Here is a 21235-nt window from a genome sequence, read left to right on the forward strand (position 1 = left end):
AATAGCCCTTAAAGTCAAGCTCTTCCAAACTGAAGTGCCCATTGCTGGGGTACACCCACTCACCGAACAGAGAAAGTTAGATTAACACACCTGAAAAAGAAAGGAGGCAAATACCTTACTCTAGAATACCAGGATGATATTCAATTTAAACTGCAATAAAGCGTTGGTGAAATAGAAGTCCTCAAAGCCACATGAACTGAAAGTTTAGTTGATAGGTGGTCCTAGTGAATACAGAAAATATCCCACTTCTTACCGGATCACATTTATTGCACCTTTATACAAGCTGAATGCACTCCTAGACTAGATATGAAGCAGCTAGCAGTTTGTGCCTTTCCTAGGCACGACATTTGATTATTCTCCATTCACTGCATTCACTCCTGATTGCAGGAAATAAACAGTAGTGTGTAGATAGCAGTTGTGCTAACACAAGTTTCAGCTTGAAGGCCACCAGGACGGAAGCTTACACATTGCTCAAATCCCCAGTGAACACTTGGCTGATGGGAGTAATTTGCTTCAGCCCACAATAGACTGGCAGCAACTGAGGCCCTGTCCTCTGACAAAAGTGCTGCCCTCTCCCTTTCCAGCAAAGTGCTCCCACCAAAAAAACTGCTTTACGGTGACTACTTTGGTAGATTAAGGGAGCTCAGTTAAATGTAGCAAATACTTGAGATATGAAAGCTCTGCATAAACTGATTGACTTACAGATTCATCCAAAAAAGGGTGATATAAAGTGCTCAATACAGCTGGTTCAACATCCTATTCCACTTAAAATTGTGATATACTTTGTACATGCAATACAATATTGCAGTTTGCCTACAGTTGAAAAGTTGAGCTCACTGGAGTATTTACTTAAATGCACTAGAAAATAGCCAAATTTGTATAAAATACTATACCTGTTTCCAACCGTAGAAGTGCATGCTGGTCAGTTTGCCATAGTTTGGTTCTGCAATATGGATATTCAAAGACTGGCTTTGGTCAATGTAAGCCCCTCTATCAGCAGCCATTTTGATAACAATTTTCTGGGAAATTTCCCACACAGTTTTGTAGAGTGCTTTCAAGTCATCAGGAATTTTTGAAATGTTCTGGGGGAAAAATTTCAGAAAACACTTCAGTTACGCAAGATGGCTCAGTGAAAAGTTGAAAAAAACAAGTAGAAATTTAGCCTTCATAAGGCATATGATATGGGCTTTAAAGCACAGGTCAGCCACAACCAAACCCACATAACTGAGTAACAAAATGGGAAGAGGTATGGTGCACAGGCAGCATAAAGACTTAAATATATTCAAAATGATAAGTAAATTGTAGTAGACAAATGCAATGATTAGTCCTCAAAATAGCTTTGCTATCCAGTGTCGGAAACTGGTAGATTTTTATTCTCAAGGTACATTTTCAACATTAAGGGATTATGTAGAATGCTCATTTCAATAAGCAGCTTATTACACTGCAGAACAATCCTGCAGAATGACGCTACACAAATAGCTACAGAGAAAGTACCATTCTCAGCACAATTGCTCCATTGCTTCTAAAAACCTCTGTAGACTGAATTTGCAAGTGAGGGACATGAATTTACTTATTAGTTAGGAAGCTTGCTCCTGGAAAGGGTAACCAATTAGTCATGTGAATGGTAATTTAATACTCAATGATAGCTGAAATGCAGGCAAGTCTTAGTGGTTTCTGTGGTTTGCAGTATGAGTGAAGGAATTCGTACTGCAGAGATTCTATTCATTCATCTATATTACCCAACTATATTATGTTCATAATTCAGTACTGCAGTAATGGCTCTTGAGAATATACCCCCACCTAGAATAAGAACTGGATGGTTTGGCAGTGGCTACTGAAGAAATTACAGCAACAAATCCTGTCCTGCTGTAACCGCTAAATGGTAATGCATGACAGAGGTGCAGAGATCCAGGCTGCTGCTTTAAGTGTGTTCTGGGGCGAATCCCTACCAGTCTGTATCTGGATCAGTGGCCCTAGTGAAATGTGCATTGACTGTGCTGGCTTCTCATATCAGTCTAATCCATTTTGAAATAGTATATTTCCCTTAGCAAAGGATAAAATAGCCTAATTTCCTATAGGAGTTTTTTTTTCAGGTAAAAATGGAGCCGCTTTTCTACATCTAAGAAATAAAGCCTCAGTCACCCTTAATTTTGTGGACCAAAAAAAAAAGGCTTAAAGTTCAAGGATAACCAATAAAAAAAGTAGTCTTACCATAATGTTCCAGATGTTCCCTACGAAAAATCAAGGTCGCTGCAACTCGCTTCTCGCTGAGGTAAGGGCTACTAGAAGTAGTGTTTTCCAAAAATTTTTCACATCACAGGAGTTAGAAGGCTCGAAGGGAGGGCTTGTTAACGACAAGCACCAAAGACAAGTCCCATGGCTCTCTAGGAGCCTTTACCGGAGGTTTAATATGAAATACTCCTTTCATGAAAGTTTTGCACAATTGGTGTGACAACAGATGAATGGTCAGTTCCATTGTGGAGATTTGCAATAGCTGCTAAATGCACTGTAACTGTCGATGGTAGTCTGGTATTGTAGGATCTTCTGAATAGGCATGGGAAAGGGATCTACATTAGGGTCTTTGGCCCATCTAGAGAACCTAATCCACTTACTAGAATAAATTTTCCTGGTGGAAGGTTTGTGCGAAGCCAGAAGAATCTCAAACAGGGGATAAAACATCAGGTAGCCTGGCAATCAGAAGTGGAGAAACCAAGCTGTGAACTTGAGGCTGTGGAGATTGGGGTGAATCAGTCCCTGAGGATGAGAGACCTTGGGATTGATCCAGGATCCATGGGTTGTGAATCAGGTGAGGCCATAGACTTGACTGGGCCAATAAGGGGCAATGAGGATCATTCTGCTTCTAAGCCTTTGAACTTTCTGGAGGAATTTCTGGATGAGGGGAAGGCATACAGCAGACCCAGGGACCAACTGTCACAGCATCCCTCAGTGACTCCCAGAAAAGGGGGGGGGGGGGTCAGGGCAAAATAGCTAATGCATCTGTTTAGGGGAGAAACAAACAGGTCGCAGCAAGGCCTGCCCCTAACGGTGTAAGATCTGATCTGCTATTACTGGATTGAGGGACCACTCGTGAGGCATCAAAATGTTCCTCCTCAGTGTCCACAATAAAATTGGAACTCCCAGGAATGTGCGTTGCTATGAGAAAGCGATTGGAAGCCATTGCCCAATGCCAAATTCTCATGGGCTCCCGACGCAGGGGGTAAGACATGGCTGTTTTTGCAAACTACTGACATGTTGTCCTATTGAACTGCAATGGTCCCAGAAAGTAGGGATGTGTGGAATGCTTGCAACTCTGAGAACTGCCCTCACATTCCAGGACATTTGCAAACTGGCCTCCATGGGGGACCAGATGCCTTGGGCAATCTTTCCCTGGAAATGCCCCCCCAACAGGGGAGCGTCTGTGGTCACTGTGACCCTGGGCTGGGGAAGGCAGAACAGTCAACGCCAAAGATTGGTTTCTGGCTTCATCCACCATAGTATTTCTTTCTTGCAAAGGTTTGTAAGGCGCATCATGTGGTAAAGTGGGTGGGTTAAGATAGACCATTGTGATGAAAGGAACCACTAATAGTCTCATGTGCAACCTCACCAGTGGTACTAAGGTAATGGTTGGTGCCACAGAGCCCAAAAGTTGTAGTACAAGGCGTGCTGGTACAAATGTCTGTGGAAGGATGACTTTAATCTGGCTTCTGATTTTTGAAAGCGAGGAGGAAGGGAATCTTGACAGGACGTTGCATCGAAGATCACTCCAATGAAATCCAGTGCTTTTGTTGGAGAAGTGTGATTTGTCCATGTTGACTGATAGCTAGGCAAAGTGCAAAGCCTAGAGTGTTAAGACTGAGAATAAGATGATTCCTGGTCGTGGGCGGTAAGGTGCCAATTGTCTAACACCTGGAATCACAAGTGCAAGTTGCACAAACAAAAAAAATTACTCCAATAAAGGCTGTCCCTCCAAAATGTTCCTTTTTTCAGAGGAACAGGTCGATCACAAGTACTTCACCAGTAAACACGTAGGAAATCCAAAAAAATTTCTTCACACAAAAAATAGATTAAGCGCTTTTATCTCCACTCGGGAGACTTCAGAATCAACATCCAAAAGGCTGTGCACATTTTCTATCAAACCACATTTCATCGGCCAAATTAAATTCATCACTGGTTACTATTAACTGTTAAAGTGCTTAGTGCTAAACACCTGGAATCCTTGTAGTCTGAGATGAGCTACTACGACTGCCATACATTTGAACACTGGGGGCCGTCGAGAGACCAAAGGGCAGTACCCTGAACTGATGGTGATTGGCTCCCAGCTGGAAGCGGAGAAATCTCTTGGAACATTTGTCCACCTATATGTGGTAATACGTGCCCTGGAAGTCTATAGAGCACATCCAGTTGTCCTTCCCCAGAAAGGGGAGAATGGACTGTCGTGACCATCTGGAATTTTTGAGGTTTTATGAATTTTAGTAAGCTGAGCTCCAGGACTGGTCTCCAGTCCCCTTTTTTCGCATTAAAAAGAACCATGACTTTCTTAGCAGCTTTGATTTCTAAGGCTGCAGCCTCCCTCTGACTGGGTGGAACATCGGGGATTAGTTTTACAGGTCTGGGAGTAAGGTAGAATGGGATACGATAGCCTCTGGATATTCTCTGCACCCACGCATCCATTATGAGTTGCCAGGCCGGTAGGTGCAGAGAAAAATCGTCCCCTGACTGCTTCCAGAGGAAAGCAATCAGGCCGCTGTTCAGGAGTGCTGGAAGGGTTGGCTGGAGAAGGAATATAGCGCCCTGGTTGCGTGGAACCCCTCTGCCCCAAAAAGGGACATGTTCCAGATGAGTTGCCCCCTCTACCATGGGGGGACTGCATCACGAGAAGATCCTTGGGACTTTCGAACCACATTTTTCCTCCCCTCCGATTCCTGGACTAAGATCTCTGGGGGGGGGGGGGGGGTTGGGTGGAAAAACACATGCCCATAGCAGACAAGGTCTTTCTGTCCTCACTAAGTGATACTGTCTCACTTTGGGACTAAAAAGGGAAGATTCAAAGATTAAAAGCGGTCCGCAAAATCAAACTCATCCAAGCATGCCATCTCATGACTATGGCAGATGTAGCTGTTCGAGCTGCCCCCTCTGTAGTGATAGATCAAGCGCATAGTTGAGATGGATTCCATGGTAGCTAGCTGAGGGGCAACAATTTCACACACCACCTCAGGCAGTACCCCCGCCAAAGAGGACATTTGAGATTAGGTCTCTTGGGAGGAGAGTAAAGTGTGCCAGGTAATTCAGCGACCGAATGGCAAAAGTCGCTGAAGCATAGGCTCGCTTCCCCAGTCTATCCATAGCCCAAGCCTCCCTGTTCGGGGAATGAACAGTGGAACTACCTTCTGCCAGTTCCCTTTTGGTGGCCGCCGCCATGCCAAAAGCTGACCCACATCCCTCATCTTGTTACGAAAGACTCCTGGGGATCTGAAGGGAGCTGCCGATGGAGATTCTGGTCTCAAGAAAGTGTTGCCCCCAACAAGGGATCATAAGAGGGAGAAAACCTGGTTCTGAGAACGTTCGACCTTCGGAACAGACTCATCATTGGAGCAGTTTAAGACATTAGCATCGTGGCCGGGGATGGTGCAGATGCAGGTACAGTGGTCGGAGCCTGTGTCAAAAACAAGGTCGGCACAGAGGGGGATGGTACCAAAGCTGGTACAGTGGTTGGAGTCAGAGTCAGAATTAAGGGCGGCACCGGAGAAGACAGGGATCCTGGTGCCAAAGCTGTCTGCACCAAAGGCGCAGAAGAAGCCCGATGTCGACTCAGTTCCAAGGACAGGGATAATCGGAACCGAAGGACTCAGTTTCTCTTTATGCTTAACATCCTTATGCTTAGGAGGTGGTGAGACCTCAGTCCCAGAAACAGCCTCCGCGAAAGTGGATTTCAACATACCCTTTAGAATAAGTTTGCTCTTGCGTTCAGCCGAAGTACGGTTGCTGAAGCTAGAACAAAATGTCACAAGAAACATTAATGTGGTCAATGCCCAAACAATAAACACACCAGGTGTGACCAGAGTTGGGCATTTTACACCCACACTTAACACTGCTTGAACCCAAGCTTGGCCTTATCAAACATAACAGTAATATGGGTCTATATTACATGAACGAGAGATCAAAATGTAGACCAACAAGATACTTCGACATACTTGATCGACTGTTCATGTAATTGGAACATCCAAATGTTGGAGTTCCGAAATGTTTTGGTCTGCCTTCCTGGTGAGTGTAGCTTGTGACAAACATGTTACACTGTTAGGAATTGTTTCGTAAGAGACTGCTTTAATATACCAACTCCAGAGATCGCTGTACATTGGGGAAAGGGCAATTTCCCGGTAATCTCTTAACTCAGTTGTGCAATTACCGGGAAACTGCCCTTTCCCCAATGTACAGCGATCTCATAGTTGGTATATTTAGTTAGGGGGTGTGTGGGGCAAAGCCCCCCACTTTTAAAAGTGTTTGTGTAGGTGCTTGAGTGATGCGAGTGCGTAGGGGTTTGTATGAATTGGTTGTATGTGTGCTGTATGTTTGGAGTGGGACAAATTTTTTTTTCGATTTTGTGTTTTTGGTGTTTCGATGACATCATAGAGTGATCAAAGTATGTAGAGCATGTTGTACTCGACATTTTGATCACTCGTTCATATAATATAGACCCACTAATACTACCAAACAATAAACATGTACAGAAAGCTAGGAAAGAGTACCAACAATGGTACTAAAATGCCAAAAGGTAAGAGAAGGGCCTATCAAGGTAGGGAAGGAGTACCAATGATGGTACGAAACTACCAAGGTAGTGGGTAGGGTTTATGAGGTAACTGAGTAATAAACACCAACTACAAAAAAAAAAAAAAAAAAGCTACACTTAGCTGGAGAGAAGGCTTTGCACATTTGACAAGGAACGTGGCAAACGAGATCTGAAGACAGGGGCATTGTGGGTAGGTCTTAGCTGAGTTTTTGGCTGGTGTGAACTTGGTAATGGCCATGTCGGTTCAGGGGATGGAACCAAAGTCCTAACAGTAAGGAATGAATAAAGACTTAAAAATCAAATAAGGTTATCCCCCACAATAACAGCATCTGGAAAATCAGGAAAGTTCTCTACACATTAAAGCCTCCTGTTCAGATGTGCGTCTGGCAGAGTTTAATGTGCATAGGTGTATACTAGGTTAACAGTCACTAAAGCCCTTAAACAGTCAAGCAATCCAAATGTAACCCATAAATTTGATATAGGGGTGATCTACTGAGTGCCTGTCCAGAGATGTAGTCACCAAACCAGGAGTGAACTTACTATTAACCATCCTCCAAGTTTAGCTTAAAGATAAGGAGGTACTAACCGGCTCATCCATGTGAAGCAAAGAATGGGAATTCTGAGAAGCATCCAATATGCCCCATTTACAAACAATATTTAGGTCTTAAATTAGTAGACAATGACACTCATCAAAACAGGGTCTCTTGTATGACATTCAAAGGTCACCTCTGAAGTTTGTATGATACAATGAGAGGCTTTGAGGCAATTAGAGCAGGACAGTTTACTCCATTCTTTTTGTAAGGAACTTGTGGATGCTCCAGTTGCTGCATGAGCATTTCCACATTAAAAGCAGTAGATGGCTCAAAGGATAGCTCCAAGTGCTGAATCCCCTTTTTAAAATGTTAATGTCTGGAATAAGTAGAGTGCCCAGAGCAAAGCACAAGGAAACGGCTAAAACAGGAGACTTTTATAACTCAGCCAGAAACAAGGAACAAATATAACTTGGGGTGCGCCAGATGTCACGTGCTGCCATAAGGAAGTCTCCAAGAAAAATTCAGGTGCTAGACCCTCTGGCCTCCTTTAAGGTGACATGTTTTAAAAAATAGCTGTCTGGAAGGGGGTACCAATCATGTCAGATTGTGTGCAGTAGACAACCTTTTCTGGGTGAGCAAGTTCACCTGTTGTGTCCATATTCATGGCTCTCCTCTGGTCACAGAATCAGTGCCGTCTGGCTAATCTAGAAGTATCCAGAGGATGAGAAGTAGGGTAGGGAAAACAAATAGACCCATCCATAGACAAAATAAACCATCCTGCCATGCGTTCCTTCTGTTATGAAATAAAGGAAAGATGAACGTCTAGCACATCCCACTTGTGAATTCTAGAAACACCAACATCCACTCAAGTGGGCCAATACTATGCAACTACCCAGCCCTGGTATGTACTGAGCCAGGAGACACGTGCAAGTTCCCAGACTTGCATTGTCAATTTGCATAGAAGGAACAAGTGGGTGCCTTATGTACATCACCATGGAGTCTCATTAGGGGTCCTGGGTGCCAGTAGGCTGACTGCTTAGAGCCCTCAATGCAGCTACCATTTCTTTGATGCATTCTTGCATGCTTAAAATACCTGGGCATTTCTGTGCCCTGACTGGGTACCCAAGACAAGGTCTAAAGTGTCTTAGACCTGGAAGACCATCTCTAGCTGAAATGGCAGCCCCTTGTTGACTCTGGATGGTTTCTACCCACCACAAAATCTTCTCTTCCCTAGCTGTCCTATATAAAAGGGGTTTGAAAGAATTTAATCCAACAGTAGTTGAGGTACTACTGGTGTTTCCTCATGGAGTCTTCTCGGGGACAATCAGGATACAGGCTACAGGATATACCCCAGAAGCCTGAAGAATTTATTTCAAGAAGGAGCAAAACACCATAGCGAATAGCCCAGAAAGTACAGTTAGAAGCTTACCACAGGTATTAAGACCAGACCATGGTTGAGTAAAGAATCTTGTGAATTCCTGCCTTCAGGAGCCCAAGTCAGCTCAACTACCAAAGAATTTCACCATTCCGCATCCATTGGATTCCTTCCATACTAAGTGTCATGGATACAAAGGAGTTTCAGCCAGTGCCACATTCAGGCCTAACCTGACTCAGGGTGTCCCTCTATTCTGTGGGTGTACATAATTCTAAAAGCTCCCAGGTGAGAATGGTGGGGAAGGTGTTTGGGCATAATCCCCAGCCCAACCCCAGGTGGCAGGAGTAGAGACAGGAGGGAAAGGTACTGCAACAGTGATATTAGCGTCTGCTTCCAGAATAGACCAAACCATGTCCCTTTTAGGAAAGCTGTGGTTGTTGCTTTAGCAGAATACGCCCTTATGGAGATGAACTATTATGATGACAGTAATAAAATGACATGCTACTGGCTGTTCTCAAAGGTCTCCCTTTCCCCTTGGCAAAAAATGTCAGCCCACACTGAGGGGAATTGTCTTACATAAAACATTTGCAGTCTCATCCATCAATGAATGTGTGCATCGCATTTTCTTGGAGGACTGGAAAATGGTTTTGTTATGAGTGGATACAAATTTGGGCATAAAAGTAGGATTAGTCCCTAGGAAGATAAGTGCACAACGTCTTGCAATTCAGAAGTGTCTGGCATAAATGTCTTTCAAGGTGGGTATAGATGGGTGCAGAAGCAACTGGCTCAAAAAGGAGGCAGAATGAAAAAGGTCTCAGCAAGGGATGGGTATCTTTAGGGTGGTCCTTGGTACAATATCTCCTTGAGAAACATCTGGTGATGGAAGTAGGCAAGGGGAGACGCTGGTAAGCAGAAACTGCAGAAACATGTACCTTGATGGAAGATTAAGACCAACCTTTATAGAGTGCAGATATGCACTCCAGGACTTTGCCTTAAGGCAGATATCCTCAGACTGACAGGAATATAAAACCTTTAACTTGGTAATTATGACTTGCTGGCTCCTTTCTGGCTCCCCTGAAAATGGTAAAATTGAGGTCTAGTAGAAATAAAGGACAAGTCAACCAATTTTGAGGTTCAGGGTCCTGAGACGTGGATGTTCTGGGAGAAACTACGGACACTGGCAATGATTTGGCCTTTCCCTGCCAAGTGAGTAGGAGGGAGAATCAGTGCTATCTGGGCCAGTTTGGTACAATCAACTTTGATGAAACTTCCCTTTTGCAATTCTCCATGGATAAGCAGCAATGAAAGGAGGGCATATAGAAAGGGTCTTGTCCCAAAACAGTCTTCAACACCACTCTTTAAGGGGCTAGAGAACTTTACATTTACTCAGAACAGGCAACTAAAAATGTCTACTTCTGGCAAACTCCACAGGTGGGGTGCTTGTTTGGGTCTAGGAGGAATCTGCTTAGGCTTTTCCTAGAGATTCTCCCTCCCCTAGGTGAGGGAAACTTAGGATAGTGTACCTAGGTAGTGTGGAGGGGAAAGAATTGACTGGATGACGAGGGAATCTATGAAGCCTGTCTGAAACACTCAAGATGTACGAAAATAAACTTCCTGGCAGTGTGCATTGGGGAATCTGGCTTTAACATGCTCCGAGAAGGGTTAGTTCCTCAGCAAGGCATGTCCATCTTGAATCCTCTTTGCCTTGGCTTTAATCTGAAGTGCATGTTTTCCTGCCATATCTGTTTAAATCCATTTGGTAAAGGGTTCTTTGATGCAGGCCCTATGTTCCTTGTTTGGAATTAAGACCACAGCTACACTGAATAGCTACTCTTATAAACATCTGTACAAGAGCACCCTACAGAAGTGGTCTGGATTCCTGGGAGCAGGGGGCATCGTATTAGGCTGCAAACCATCCAGACTAGACTCCCAACTAAAGGACTCATTCTGTGAAGTGTACCACAAAACAGAAGTCGAGGTCAAGCTGAAGACTGTCTTCAGAATCAGTCAAGATAATGGTAAGAGGGAAAGTGGCCCATGTTAGTCAATCACAGGATCCCTTCCCAAGGATGGACATTTGGATTTCATGTAGGCCACGAAATTGTGGCAAAATGAGAAGTCGTGTAGTGACCTAGACTATGGAAGTTGTTACTCTAGGCAGTAAGGGCTGAAGCAACTCAAGAAGGCACTTCTGTCCCAATGCAACTTGGTATGTGTTTTGGAAGATTGAACAAACTCACCCTGGATCCAGATGCTGACTGTTCCAGTTCACTAGGATGTGAACTCTAGGACACAATAGTTTGGTACAGGGCTGCAAGTGTACCTCATCAAAGTGATTTCAAGCTAGAGAGGGGAGTTGGACAAGGATTGTTTAACTCCTTCAAATGCTTTTGTGTCGTCATGTCTGCCCGAGGCAGAGAATTTGAGTAGGCCTACCTTCCAAGACAGAGCGAGTCCACCCTATATTTAATAGCTCCGCCATTGAAAGGTACAAAACTGACAATTAAAGACATGCTCAGGGATTAAGCAGAACAAGCAACAGAAGTCCCTGCATGGTATCTGTTCAAGATATTGACCTTAAGAATTAGAAATGAGGAAAGAAAACGTCTCCCCCAACAGGGTACTCAGCTTTGATGAGTCTCAGGCCTACCCAATTTGACAACTGGGCGTTCTGAATTTAGACTGACATTGCAAGTAACAGAACAGACAAACACTGTCGGGTAGGGAGGGTATCTACCAGCTAGTGGATGAAATGCTCTTATTCAAGACTACCATAGACACATGCAGTGGTATTGCAATAGTGACCACATGATCAGCATGTTTCTGGGGGAGGCAAGCTAAATCTTTGGAATCCAGAGCCACTACTAAGAAAGTCTGCCTGTGCGGAGAGTAGGTTTCACTTTTAAAAGGCTCATGAAAGATCTACATTGGAAAAGGAACAGATTACCTGTAGGGATATCTGAGGTAGGTGTCTTAAGACAATCGTCCAGGTATAGGTAAAGGGACCCTCTTGCCTCAAGAAAGGAAATACTGCAGAGAGCTGGTTAAAGACTGGAAACAATAAACCAGCCAAAGGGCAGTGCACAATGCGTGGGAGCCCCTATCTTGAAAGCACAGAATACATGCTCCTGGGCAACAGAAATAAAAGGCATTCTTTAGATCTAGTATGACCAAAAGCTCCTGGAAGAATCATGGGAAGAAGTTACTGTAGGCAAGCATCTATTTTTGGACAAGCAAAACTTAGTCTTGCTATGTCTAGGATAGTCTCAGAGAGCTTTCCTTGGACTAGAGTCCAGATAATCCCTTTTGGGATAAGCTCGAGAGAGCCAAGCCAGAATGTCTGTGCAGTTGAACCTGAGCCAGTTATACCAGATGCTTTGAAACTAGGGAAATGTTATTCTTTCTGCAAGTTTGTAGCCTGACCTTTTGAGATCTAGTATTTATCGGTCCCAGGTGGTTTGAACTGGGGACAGAACTTCCCTTCTGTCCTGTCTGCACCCCCCCCCCCAATACTGACCTTGCCTCTACCATTCTACTTCACACCATCAAGGATGTAGGATTGGCCTTCTGGTCTTTTTTGCCCTCAGACATTCACTGTGACTAGAGTACCTGCCTGAAAGAGCTAGAGGTACTACATTGTCCTACCAGTAATGAAATACCCTGTAAGTCAGATGCAAAGGGTCATAACTAGCATGAAAAAGGGAGAAAAGCTGAATAAAAACGGAAGAGCACTAAACTGGCACCAGCTATATCCAACATGTTCAGCTATGGTAACAGACTTAAGTGTGCTGTGCTCATACAAGTGACTGCTTTAGTCAACCTCAGGAATGACTCATTACTGGTCACTTGGGTGGTAGCACTAGCAAACATTGCTCTAGCTCTGGACACAGCTAGCCTGTAGTGTACCAAAACTGAGGCTGCTTCTAGTATATCATTTGGTGAGACGAGTTGATGTGCCCTTCACAAAGGCTACAGGGTAAGCAAAGCTCCAGGTGGCATTGACATTTTCCATGCAATTTACCAAGCACTGTTGGAGATCCTGACCTAGATAGATTGTATACCTATGGTGAGTCACCCATGACAAACTTTCCCTTTAGAACCAAATTTAGTGGACTGACTTTAAAGCCTTAGGCCTGTCTGACAACTCTTGGGTGGACTATACAGAACACATTAGGGGAGAGGTAGTAGGTAGTGCGTTGGATGCTGTAGAGTGGGATCTTCATGTTCCACGAGGCTTTGGCAAATCTCAAACCTTGATCTAGTATGGAGGCAACTCTGCTTTGACAATGAGATGCAGAGATTAACCTTAGTGTGCTTATAGTAGCCATCTGGTTTCAACCAGGAGTCCAGATTCAAAGCTCCCTTTAATGCCAACAGTAGGGGAGTATTGCAAGGGTCCCTTTCTTGGGGAATACCTCAAGCTCCATTTTAAGCAATCTGGGATCAAGTTTGATGTCAAGCATTCTCTAGAAGGCAGCAAGACTTCACTGTCAGCACCCCTCCCCAAGGACCAGTATTTCAGATCTGCCTCTTATAAACCCATGAAGGGCATTCTTAGTTACTTTAGAGAGAGGTGTACAAATAATGGGCTTGTGGAAGACAAGTTGATCTCCAAGGTCATAAGCACAATAAGTTTTACGATCTCAGGCAAAGATGATCAGTAAGAGGGCAGACTGAAGGCAAGTCTGCCCTACACACAGAAGGCAAATTCAGCGCAGAGATTTTCAAAAATGCCTTCCTACTCTGTGTAAAACTATTTTGCATCCAATACATACAACCTAGGGTTCAAAGACACCATTTGAGGACAGCATTCTTTGCAGGTACTGGGAAAACATCCATTCTGTCCCTTTAAGGTCTGCAAAGCAACCAGATTCCCAAGGTACCTCCATCAGAAAGGAAAGTTGTGTAAAATCTCACCATAACCACAGATGTCCTCTTCCATGATACACTATTCACTAGTGGGTTTACCCTTCTCAGCTTGTTCGGCCAGTTTCCCAAAGCTTTTCCAGTCCCTGTTGGTGTTAAGACGTTTGACGTGTTGGCTGGAACATGGGCCATAAATGTGAGGTCTGCACGCACTAGTCCTCAGAACCAAGTAGCTGCAGACTGAGCCAGTCCTGATAGCATAGCCTGTAGGGTCAGAGGACAGCAACTGTAAGGAGAACCGGGGGATAGAGGGAGGGAAGGAATACTGCAACATGGAAGAGGAGATCTATGGTTATGGTACGATTTTACCCAACTTTCTTATGTCCTACTCCAATGCTGCATTAGTGGGGGAGTACAAAAGCTCACTGCTGGCTGGGAGTGGTCTGGATGAGGATTCCATGAACCCATGCAGGATAGCCCTGGCAAATCCCACTGTGGTCCTGGATATGTGGCCCAGCTTGTAGTGTCTGGTGAAGGTGTGCACAGATGACCAGGTAGCAGCTTCCAGAATGGAGTTAGTATCTAGACTTTTAAAGAAGGCTCCAGAGGAAGCCATGGCCTTTGTGGAATGGGCTATGACATTAACAGCGTCTTTCCATGGTGTGAGTAAAAGGAGATGGCCCTAGCAATCCAAGAAATGGTTTTCCCACAGCTTTCCCCAAAGCCCTGAGGTGGAAGGAAACAGCTGGTCTGATTTGCATATAGGCTTGGTCTTCTGCAAGTAGAATCTAAGTTGCCTGTGCACATCCAGGGAGTGAAGGACAGTCTCTCTGAGGGACACTCAGTCTCCCTGAGGATTTGGAAAGGTGGGTAGGTGAAGAGCCTGATTTAAGGAGAGGTCACCAACCATCTTGGGAGTGGAGGGAGGGATGAATCCTGAGGGTGATCCTGTCCATATGAAAAATTAGAAAGGGAGGAGTAGCCATGAGGGCTTGGAGCTCAGATCCTTCTGGCTGATGTCAAAGCTACTAGCAGTACTGTTTTCAAAGTGCAAAATTTCAAATCAGCCTTGCCAGCTGTTTCAAAGGGTGGCAGAGAGTTTTTCCAGCACACAATTAAGATCCCAGGGAGGAGCATTTTCTAGGGGTCTTAAGTGTAGAACACCTTTGAGGAATAGCTTGGCTGGAAGTCTGGAAGCTAGTGGAGGATCCACAGGCGGGCAGAAATGGCAGACAGTGCCTTTGAGGAGGAGCAAGACAAGCCTGTCTAACAGTTCACACAGGTAAGAGAATTAGAGGCAGGTCGCTGTCCAGCGGCTCTGACACCAGATTGAAAGCCTCCATTTAGAGAGGATTTTCTTGTGTTTGGTTTCCTGGCTTCCTGCAGGACAGAGCACATCCTAGTTGTACAGGATTCTGATTCCCTTCAGTCACCCATCAGCCACAGGGAAAAGTGCAGGATCACCACCGTGGGTGAATCTGTGTTTCCTGGTGCTGTGAGCAGATCCACCGGGGGTGGGTAACTTGTGGTGATTGCCCTTGGATAGATGAAGGGGGAAATAGATGAGGGGGAAACGATGCTGCCTTGGCAAAAAAAAAAATGAGGGTCACCAACAAGATTTTTGGAGAGTCCTGTTGAATTTTCAGTAGGGAAGGGGGAAAGGCGTAAAGGAATTTCCCCTTCCAAGACATTAAGAAGGCATCTGTTTGAAGAGCCTGGGTTGTGCAATCTGGAGCAATAGCTCTGGAGTTGTCCATTTGTGGAGGGGACGAATGGATCTGTGGAATACCCACCTGTGGATCAGATCTAGGAATACCTCCCTTAACTGCATCCACTTGTGACTGAGGAAATTATGCTTAAGGAATATGCCTGGCAATTGTTGGAAGGGGATGTAGGCTGCCAGTAGAGCGATCCCTGCGAGACCACTAGATCCAATACCTGTAGGGCTAGTCTGCAGAGGCGGTATATTATTCCCTCCTTGCTTGTTCAAGTACCACATCAGTTTCTGTGAAGATCTTCAGAATGCCCTGCCTGAGGAAAGGTAGAAAGGCCTGCAGGGCCAGAAGTATGGTTATTTCCTTGATGTTAATATGCTTGTCTCTTTCCACAAACCTTGCACTGTTCGTGTCTAACGTAGCCCCCAGCCCAAATCGGAGGAATCTGTGTACATGATCTGAGAAGAGGAGGGCAATTTTAGAGGGAGACCTGGGTTTAGGGTCACCTGGGTCATCCACTTCAGCTCTTGGTGCAGGCAGAGAAGTGGGATTCCGAACTCTAGTGTGAGTGCTGGGCCCATACTGAACGAAAATACCATTACATCTTTCTCATGTGTAATCTTGCCAGTGGCAGCATGGGAATAATGGCAGCCATGTGGCAGAGAAGTTTGAGGAATTCCCTCAGAGCAGGTGAAAAGAGGGCAAATTGAAGTTGGGTCAGAGAAAGCACTTTCTCCTGAGGTAGGAAGGCCATCCTGAGGTCTGTTCTGATTCTGCATCTTAGGAAGACAATATATTGTGTGATTTAGTTTGGATTTGGGGAAGTTTATGAGGAACCCTAGAGACTGCAGCAGGAGGTCCTTTGTGTGTGCAAGGAGGGTTGGTTTGCTACTTTAAGGAGATAGTTTAAGTACGGTAAACTGCATGCCTCTTGTTCTGCAGTAAGCAATGACTGGGGCTAGACATTTTATAAATACCCTTGGAGCAGTGGAGAGTCCAAAGGGCAAGGCATAGAACTGAAAATGTAAGGAGCCTGCTTTGCATCAGAGGAATTTTCTGGAGGACAATTTTATGGGAATATGTAGATAGGCTTCTTTCATGTCCAGGGTCACCATGAAGACCTGGGGAAGGATGAGGGGAGAGAATGGGTAGAGTAATCATCCTGAGAGGGGACCTTCAGGAAAGACTTGATGTGGGAAAGGTATAGGATGGGTCTCCATGGTCCCTCCTTCCTGGGCACCAGAAAAAGTCTTGAGTAGCAGCTTCTCCCTCGAGCAGAGGGGGGGGGGGTTCTATGGTGCCTTGGAGCAACAGGTTGTGTAGGACCTCGGGGAGAAGGGACCATTGAAAGGAGGTGGTGGTAGTGGTATAGGAAGTTGTGTGCGTGTGTCAGCCAAGACATGAAGTAACCCTTCTTCAGGATACACAAAACCCATTTGTCGACGTCATTAGGACCCATGCAGGGAGGCAGAGAGACTGGAGGCTAGAGGTATGGTGGGAGGAAAGGGTAGAAAGGGAGACAGGCAGTCAGATGCTGCCTGCCCTTTCTGAAAGGGAGGAATCTGGGCAGAGGCCTGTAGGCTAAGTAGTGTTGTCCCCCTTTAGACCTGGAGGGGACAGAGGGCCTAGACTACTTCCTAATAAATTGCATCATGACCAGGTAATTCCTCTGAAATTTTGGGATTGGAGGAGTCGATATGCTTTAAATCTTAGAGCTCTACCTTTTTGCTGAAGTGACTGAGATTAGCTACCTTGGATCCAAAAAGGGCAGTGTGATCCAAAGGAGCATCCAAGAGTTTGGACTTGGTCATCTGGTAGGGGCTGAAAACGCAGCCAAGAGCATCTCAATACAGAGGCAGATGCAGGTGACCTGGCAGAGGCTTCCACTGCGTCATGCACACCTTAGAGAATGTTTATAAACTTGGGAGAGGAGCCCAAGTAAGGAAAACAGGGATACCTTTGCAGAGCAGTCCAGGATCTCTCATTAAGTTCCTTAGAAGCTTCTTCCAGTAAGGCCAGGGAGTATTTGGCCATGCGAGACTGGTAATTTGTAGCCCTAAAGGCTAGATTAACAGGAGTGTACATAAATCTTCCCCCACCTCTCCTTTGCTTGCTGTCCATCGGCAGTCAGGAAAATGGTAGTAGGGAGAAGTTTAGTAGCCTTATCAGTGGCAATAGAAATGGTTGCTGGGTCAGCTGGCAGGCATTTGAAAAGGAATTTACATCAGGTACTCTATACAACAGGTAACCTATGCAAAGTACAGTTGCATACAACAGGTAACCTATACAAAGTACAGTTGCGTACACTTACCATAAACGTAGACGTTAGTGTATTCACTGTTGCAGTCATTACATTTGGGGTAATCTGTTGGCAGGTTGCCCTCAGTTGGCCTGAACAGTCTTGGGTCCTGCGTCGGTTGCAGTCTCCTCAGGTCATCAGTGGGTATAAAACATGCAGCAGACGCCATTTTATTCAGTTTTTCTTGCCCCAGATGTCAGGTGCCCCCCAAATGGGGAGCAAAAATATATATACAAGTAAACAGTAAATGTATAAATACACTTTTAGAAACAAACTTTACCTTCAACTAAAAGCAAATACACCACAAATGCTTTTGAGTATAGTGAAGGAAAGAAAAGGTATAGAAAGGGGGATGGCGGGTGGGTAGGTAACCTGGACTACAACTATGAATACACCAACATCTACATTTATTAAGTGTACACAACTGTACTACCTTCGTGTTTCACTGTTGCAGTCATTACATTTGGGTAGAATCCCAAAGCTATGGATGGGAGGATGAACTAAACAGCATTAGGAGCGACTATAAGGCCCTGCAGGACTGTAGTGGCAAAGCCTGCCCTGGATTTGGAGAAGAGAGGTAAATGATAATGCTTTGTGAAGGTATGAACAGAGCTCCAAGTAGCTACTTTTAGAATGTCTTTGGTTGGAACCCCTCTGAGAAAAGCTACTGAAGTAGAGGCAGCCCTGGTGGAATGTGATCTGATCCCCTTGGGCACTGGTTTACCATGGTGCAAATAGCAGAAATGAATGCAGTGGCTTATCCATTTAGAAAATGGATGCTTTGATATAGCCTTCCCCTCTGACCCTGCAGCAAATGCTACCAGTAGTTGCTCAGACTTGGGAGATTTGGTCCTATTTAGGTAGAATCTTAGTTGGGTACACATCCAATGAGTGCAAAAATCCACTCCCCCTTGTTCTGAAGATTTGGATAAAATGTTGGCAGGTGAATGGTCTGGTTAAGAGCCACACTGGACACCACCTTAGGCATAAAGGGATTGGTCCTGAGGGACACCCTGTCCAGGTAAAATATAAAAGGCTCCACTGCCACAAGAGCCTGTAGTTCTGAAGCCCTTTTTGCTGAAGTGACTGCCAAAAGAAAAGCTGTTTTCCAAGATAAAAAAGTTATATCAGCAGTAGTTGCTGGTTCAAAAGGAGGCAGTGTGAGTTTTTCCAGCACAAAATTGAGGTCCCATGCAAGAGTTGCTCTTCTGGGAAGCCTTAAATTTTTGGCCCCTCTAAGATACTGTAAGCAGAGGATGAGAGAAAAGGGGAGGCTGTGTGTTATGTTCCAAGATGGCAGATGCATTGATTTTTATTGAAGAAAAAGATAGGCCCTTGTCAAGCATCTCAGTCAAATATTGTAAAATCTGAGTACTACTGGGCTTTGCTGCGTCTATTCCTTATGCTTGGTTGCAAGCACAGAATCTCTTCCATTTAAGAGCATAAGATTTTCTAGTACTAGGCCTTCTGGCTTCCAAAATGACATCCATCACAGATTTACTGAGAGATGTTTGAATAATTAGTTGATTAGCCATGCTGCAAGATTCAGAGTTTGGAGTTGAGTGTGCAGAATTTGATAGTTCTGCTGAGACAGATGAGGTATTTGAGGCAAGTACCATGGAGGAAGGTGAGACATTCCTTAGAAGCAGGTACCAGTGGGGCCAGTCCAGAGCAATTAGGATCATTTTTGTTTTTTCCTGACTTTCAGTAAGACCCGAGAGGCAGGTTCAAATTGTTCTATCATGGTGTGGATGGGCAGGAGAAATGGGGTAGGGGCTATCCTAAAGGAACAGTATTGTCAAGAGTGTTTTGGTGCAGAGCGTCTGAGAGGGATGTTTATGAAGCTTGAAATTGATGGTGTAATGGTGAATGTTATTGCATATGCTCCACAAGTTGGGTGTGCGATGGATGAGAAAGAAAAATTTTGGAGCGAGTTGGATGAAGTGGTGGTGAGTGTACCCAGGGGTGGGACACTAGTGATTGGAGCGGACCTCAAGGGACATGGTGAAGTGAACAGAGGGGATGAGGAAGTGATGGGTAGGCAAGGTGTTAAGGAGAGGAATGCAGAAGGTCAGATTGTGTATTTTGTGAAAAGGGTTGACATGGCTGTGGTGAAAATGTATTTTAAGAAGAGGAAGGAGCATAGGGTGACATATGAGAGTGGAGGAAGATGCACACAGGTGGATTATATCCTATGTAGGAGGGCCAGTCTGAAGGAGATTGGAGACTGTAAAGTGATGATGGGGAAAAAGTGTAGTTAAGCAGCATAGAATGATGATCTGTAGGACGACATTGGTAGGATCAAGAAGAGGAGTGTGAAAGCAGTGCCAAGGATTAAATGGTGGAAGTTAAAGGGCGATTGTGAGGTGGAGTTGAAGGAAGAGTTAAGATGGGCACTGGGAGGCAGTGAAGAGTTACCGAATAGCTGGATAACTACAGCAGAGCTAGTAAAGGAGATTGCTAGAAAGGTGCTTGGTGTGACATCTGGAAAGAGGGAGGACAAGGAGACCTGGTGGTGGAATGAGAAGTACAGGAGAGTATACAGAGGAAGAGGCTGGCGAAGAAGAAGTGGGATTGTCAAAGAGATGAAGTAGACACGAGTATAAGGAGAGACGCATGGCAAAGAGGTGGCTAAGGATAAGGCATATGAAGAGCTGTATGAGAGATTGGACACTAAAGAGGGAGAAAAGGACCTGTACTGACTGGCTAGACAGAGCTGGGAAAGATGTGCAGCAGGTAAGGGAGAAAAGGATAGTGAGGGAAACGTACTCACAAGTGAGGAGAGTGTTGAGTAGATGGAAAGAGTACTTTGAAGGGCTGATGAATGAGAAAGAGAAAGAAGGTGGGATGACGTGGGGATACAAGTGAAACATTAGCAAGGAGGAAGTAAGGACAGCTATAGAGGATGAAGAATGGAAAAGCTGTTGGCCCAGACGACATACCAGTGGAAGCATGGGAGGTGCTTAGGTGAAATGGCAGCGGAATTTTTAACCAGGTTGTTTAATGAAATTATGGAAAGTCAGAGGATGCCTGAGGAGTTGAGAAAGTGTTTTGGTACCCATCTTTAAGAAGGGTGATGTGCAGAGCTGCAGTAACTACAGAGGGATTAAACTGATCAGTCACAGCATGAAGTTATGGGAGAGATTAGTGGAAGCTAGGTTAAGAAGGGAAGTGATTTGGAAAAATACAGAGGTCAGGAGTTGCATAGTGTCTTTGTGGACTTGAGAAAGCATACGACAGGGTGCCTAGACAGGAGTTGTGGTATTGTTTGAGGAAGTCAGGAGTGGCAGAGAAGTATGTAAAAGTGGTACAGGATATGTACGAGGGTAGTGACATTGGTGAGGACTGCGGTGGGAGTGATAGATATGTTTCAGGTGTAGGTGGGATTACATCAAGGATCAGCTGAGCCCTTTTTTATTTGCAGTGGTGATGGACAGGTTGACAAATGAGATCAGACAGGAGGCCCTGTGGACGATGTTTGCAGATGACATTGTGATATGTAGTGAGTAGGGACCAGGTTAAGGAGATCCTGGAATGGTGGAGATGTGCTTTAGAGAGGAGAGGAATGAAGGTCAGCAGGGCTAAAACAGAATATATGCGTGTAAATGTGAGGGAGGGTAGAGGAATGGTGAGGATGCAGGGAGTAGAGTTGGTAAAGGTGGA

At 44.9% G+C, this 21235-nt stretch overlaps 1 protein-coding gene across 1 annotated transcript in view; it reads right to left on the bottom strand.

Moving 5' to 3' along the window:
• RRM1 (ribonucleotide reductase catalytic subunit M1) overlaps positions 1 to 21235 on the bottom strand; it is an 848556-nt gene that overhangs the window by 62699 nt on the left and 764622 nt on the right. Inside the window, exon 18 of the mRNA XM_044073038.1 lies at positions 894 to 1082. Coding sequence (XP_043928973.1) covers positions 894 to 1082 — 189 coding nt within the window. The remainder of the gene's footprint in view (positions 1 to 893; positions 1083 to 21235) is intronic.

Source organism: Protopterus annectens, chromosome 5.part1 (genome assembly GCF_019279795.1).
Source record: "Protopterus annectens isolate FY-2018-M chromosome 5.part1, PAN1.0, whole genome shotgun sequence".
Taxonomy (NCBI): domain Eukaryota; kingdom Metazoa; phylum Chordata; order Ceratodontiformes; family Protopteridae; genus Protopterus; species Protopterus annectens.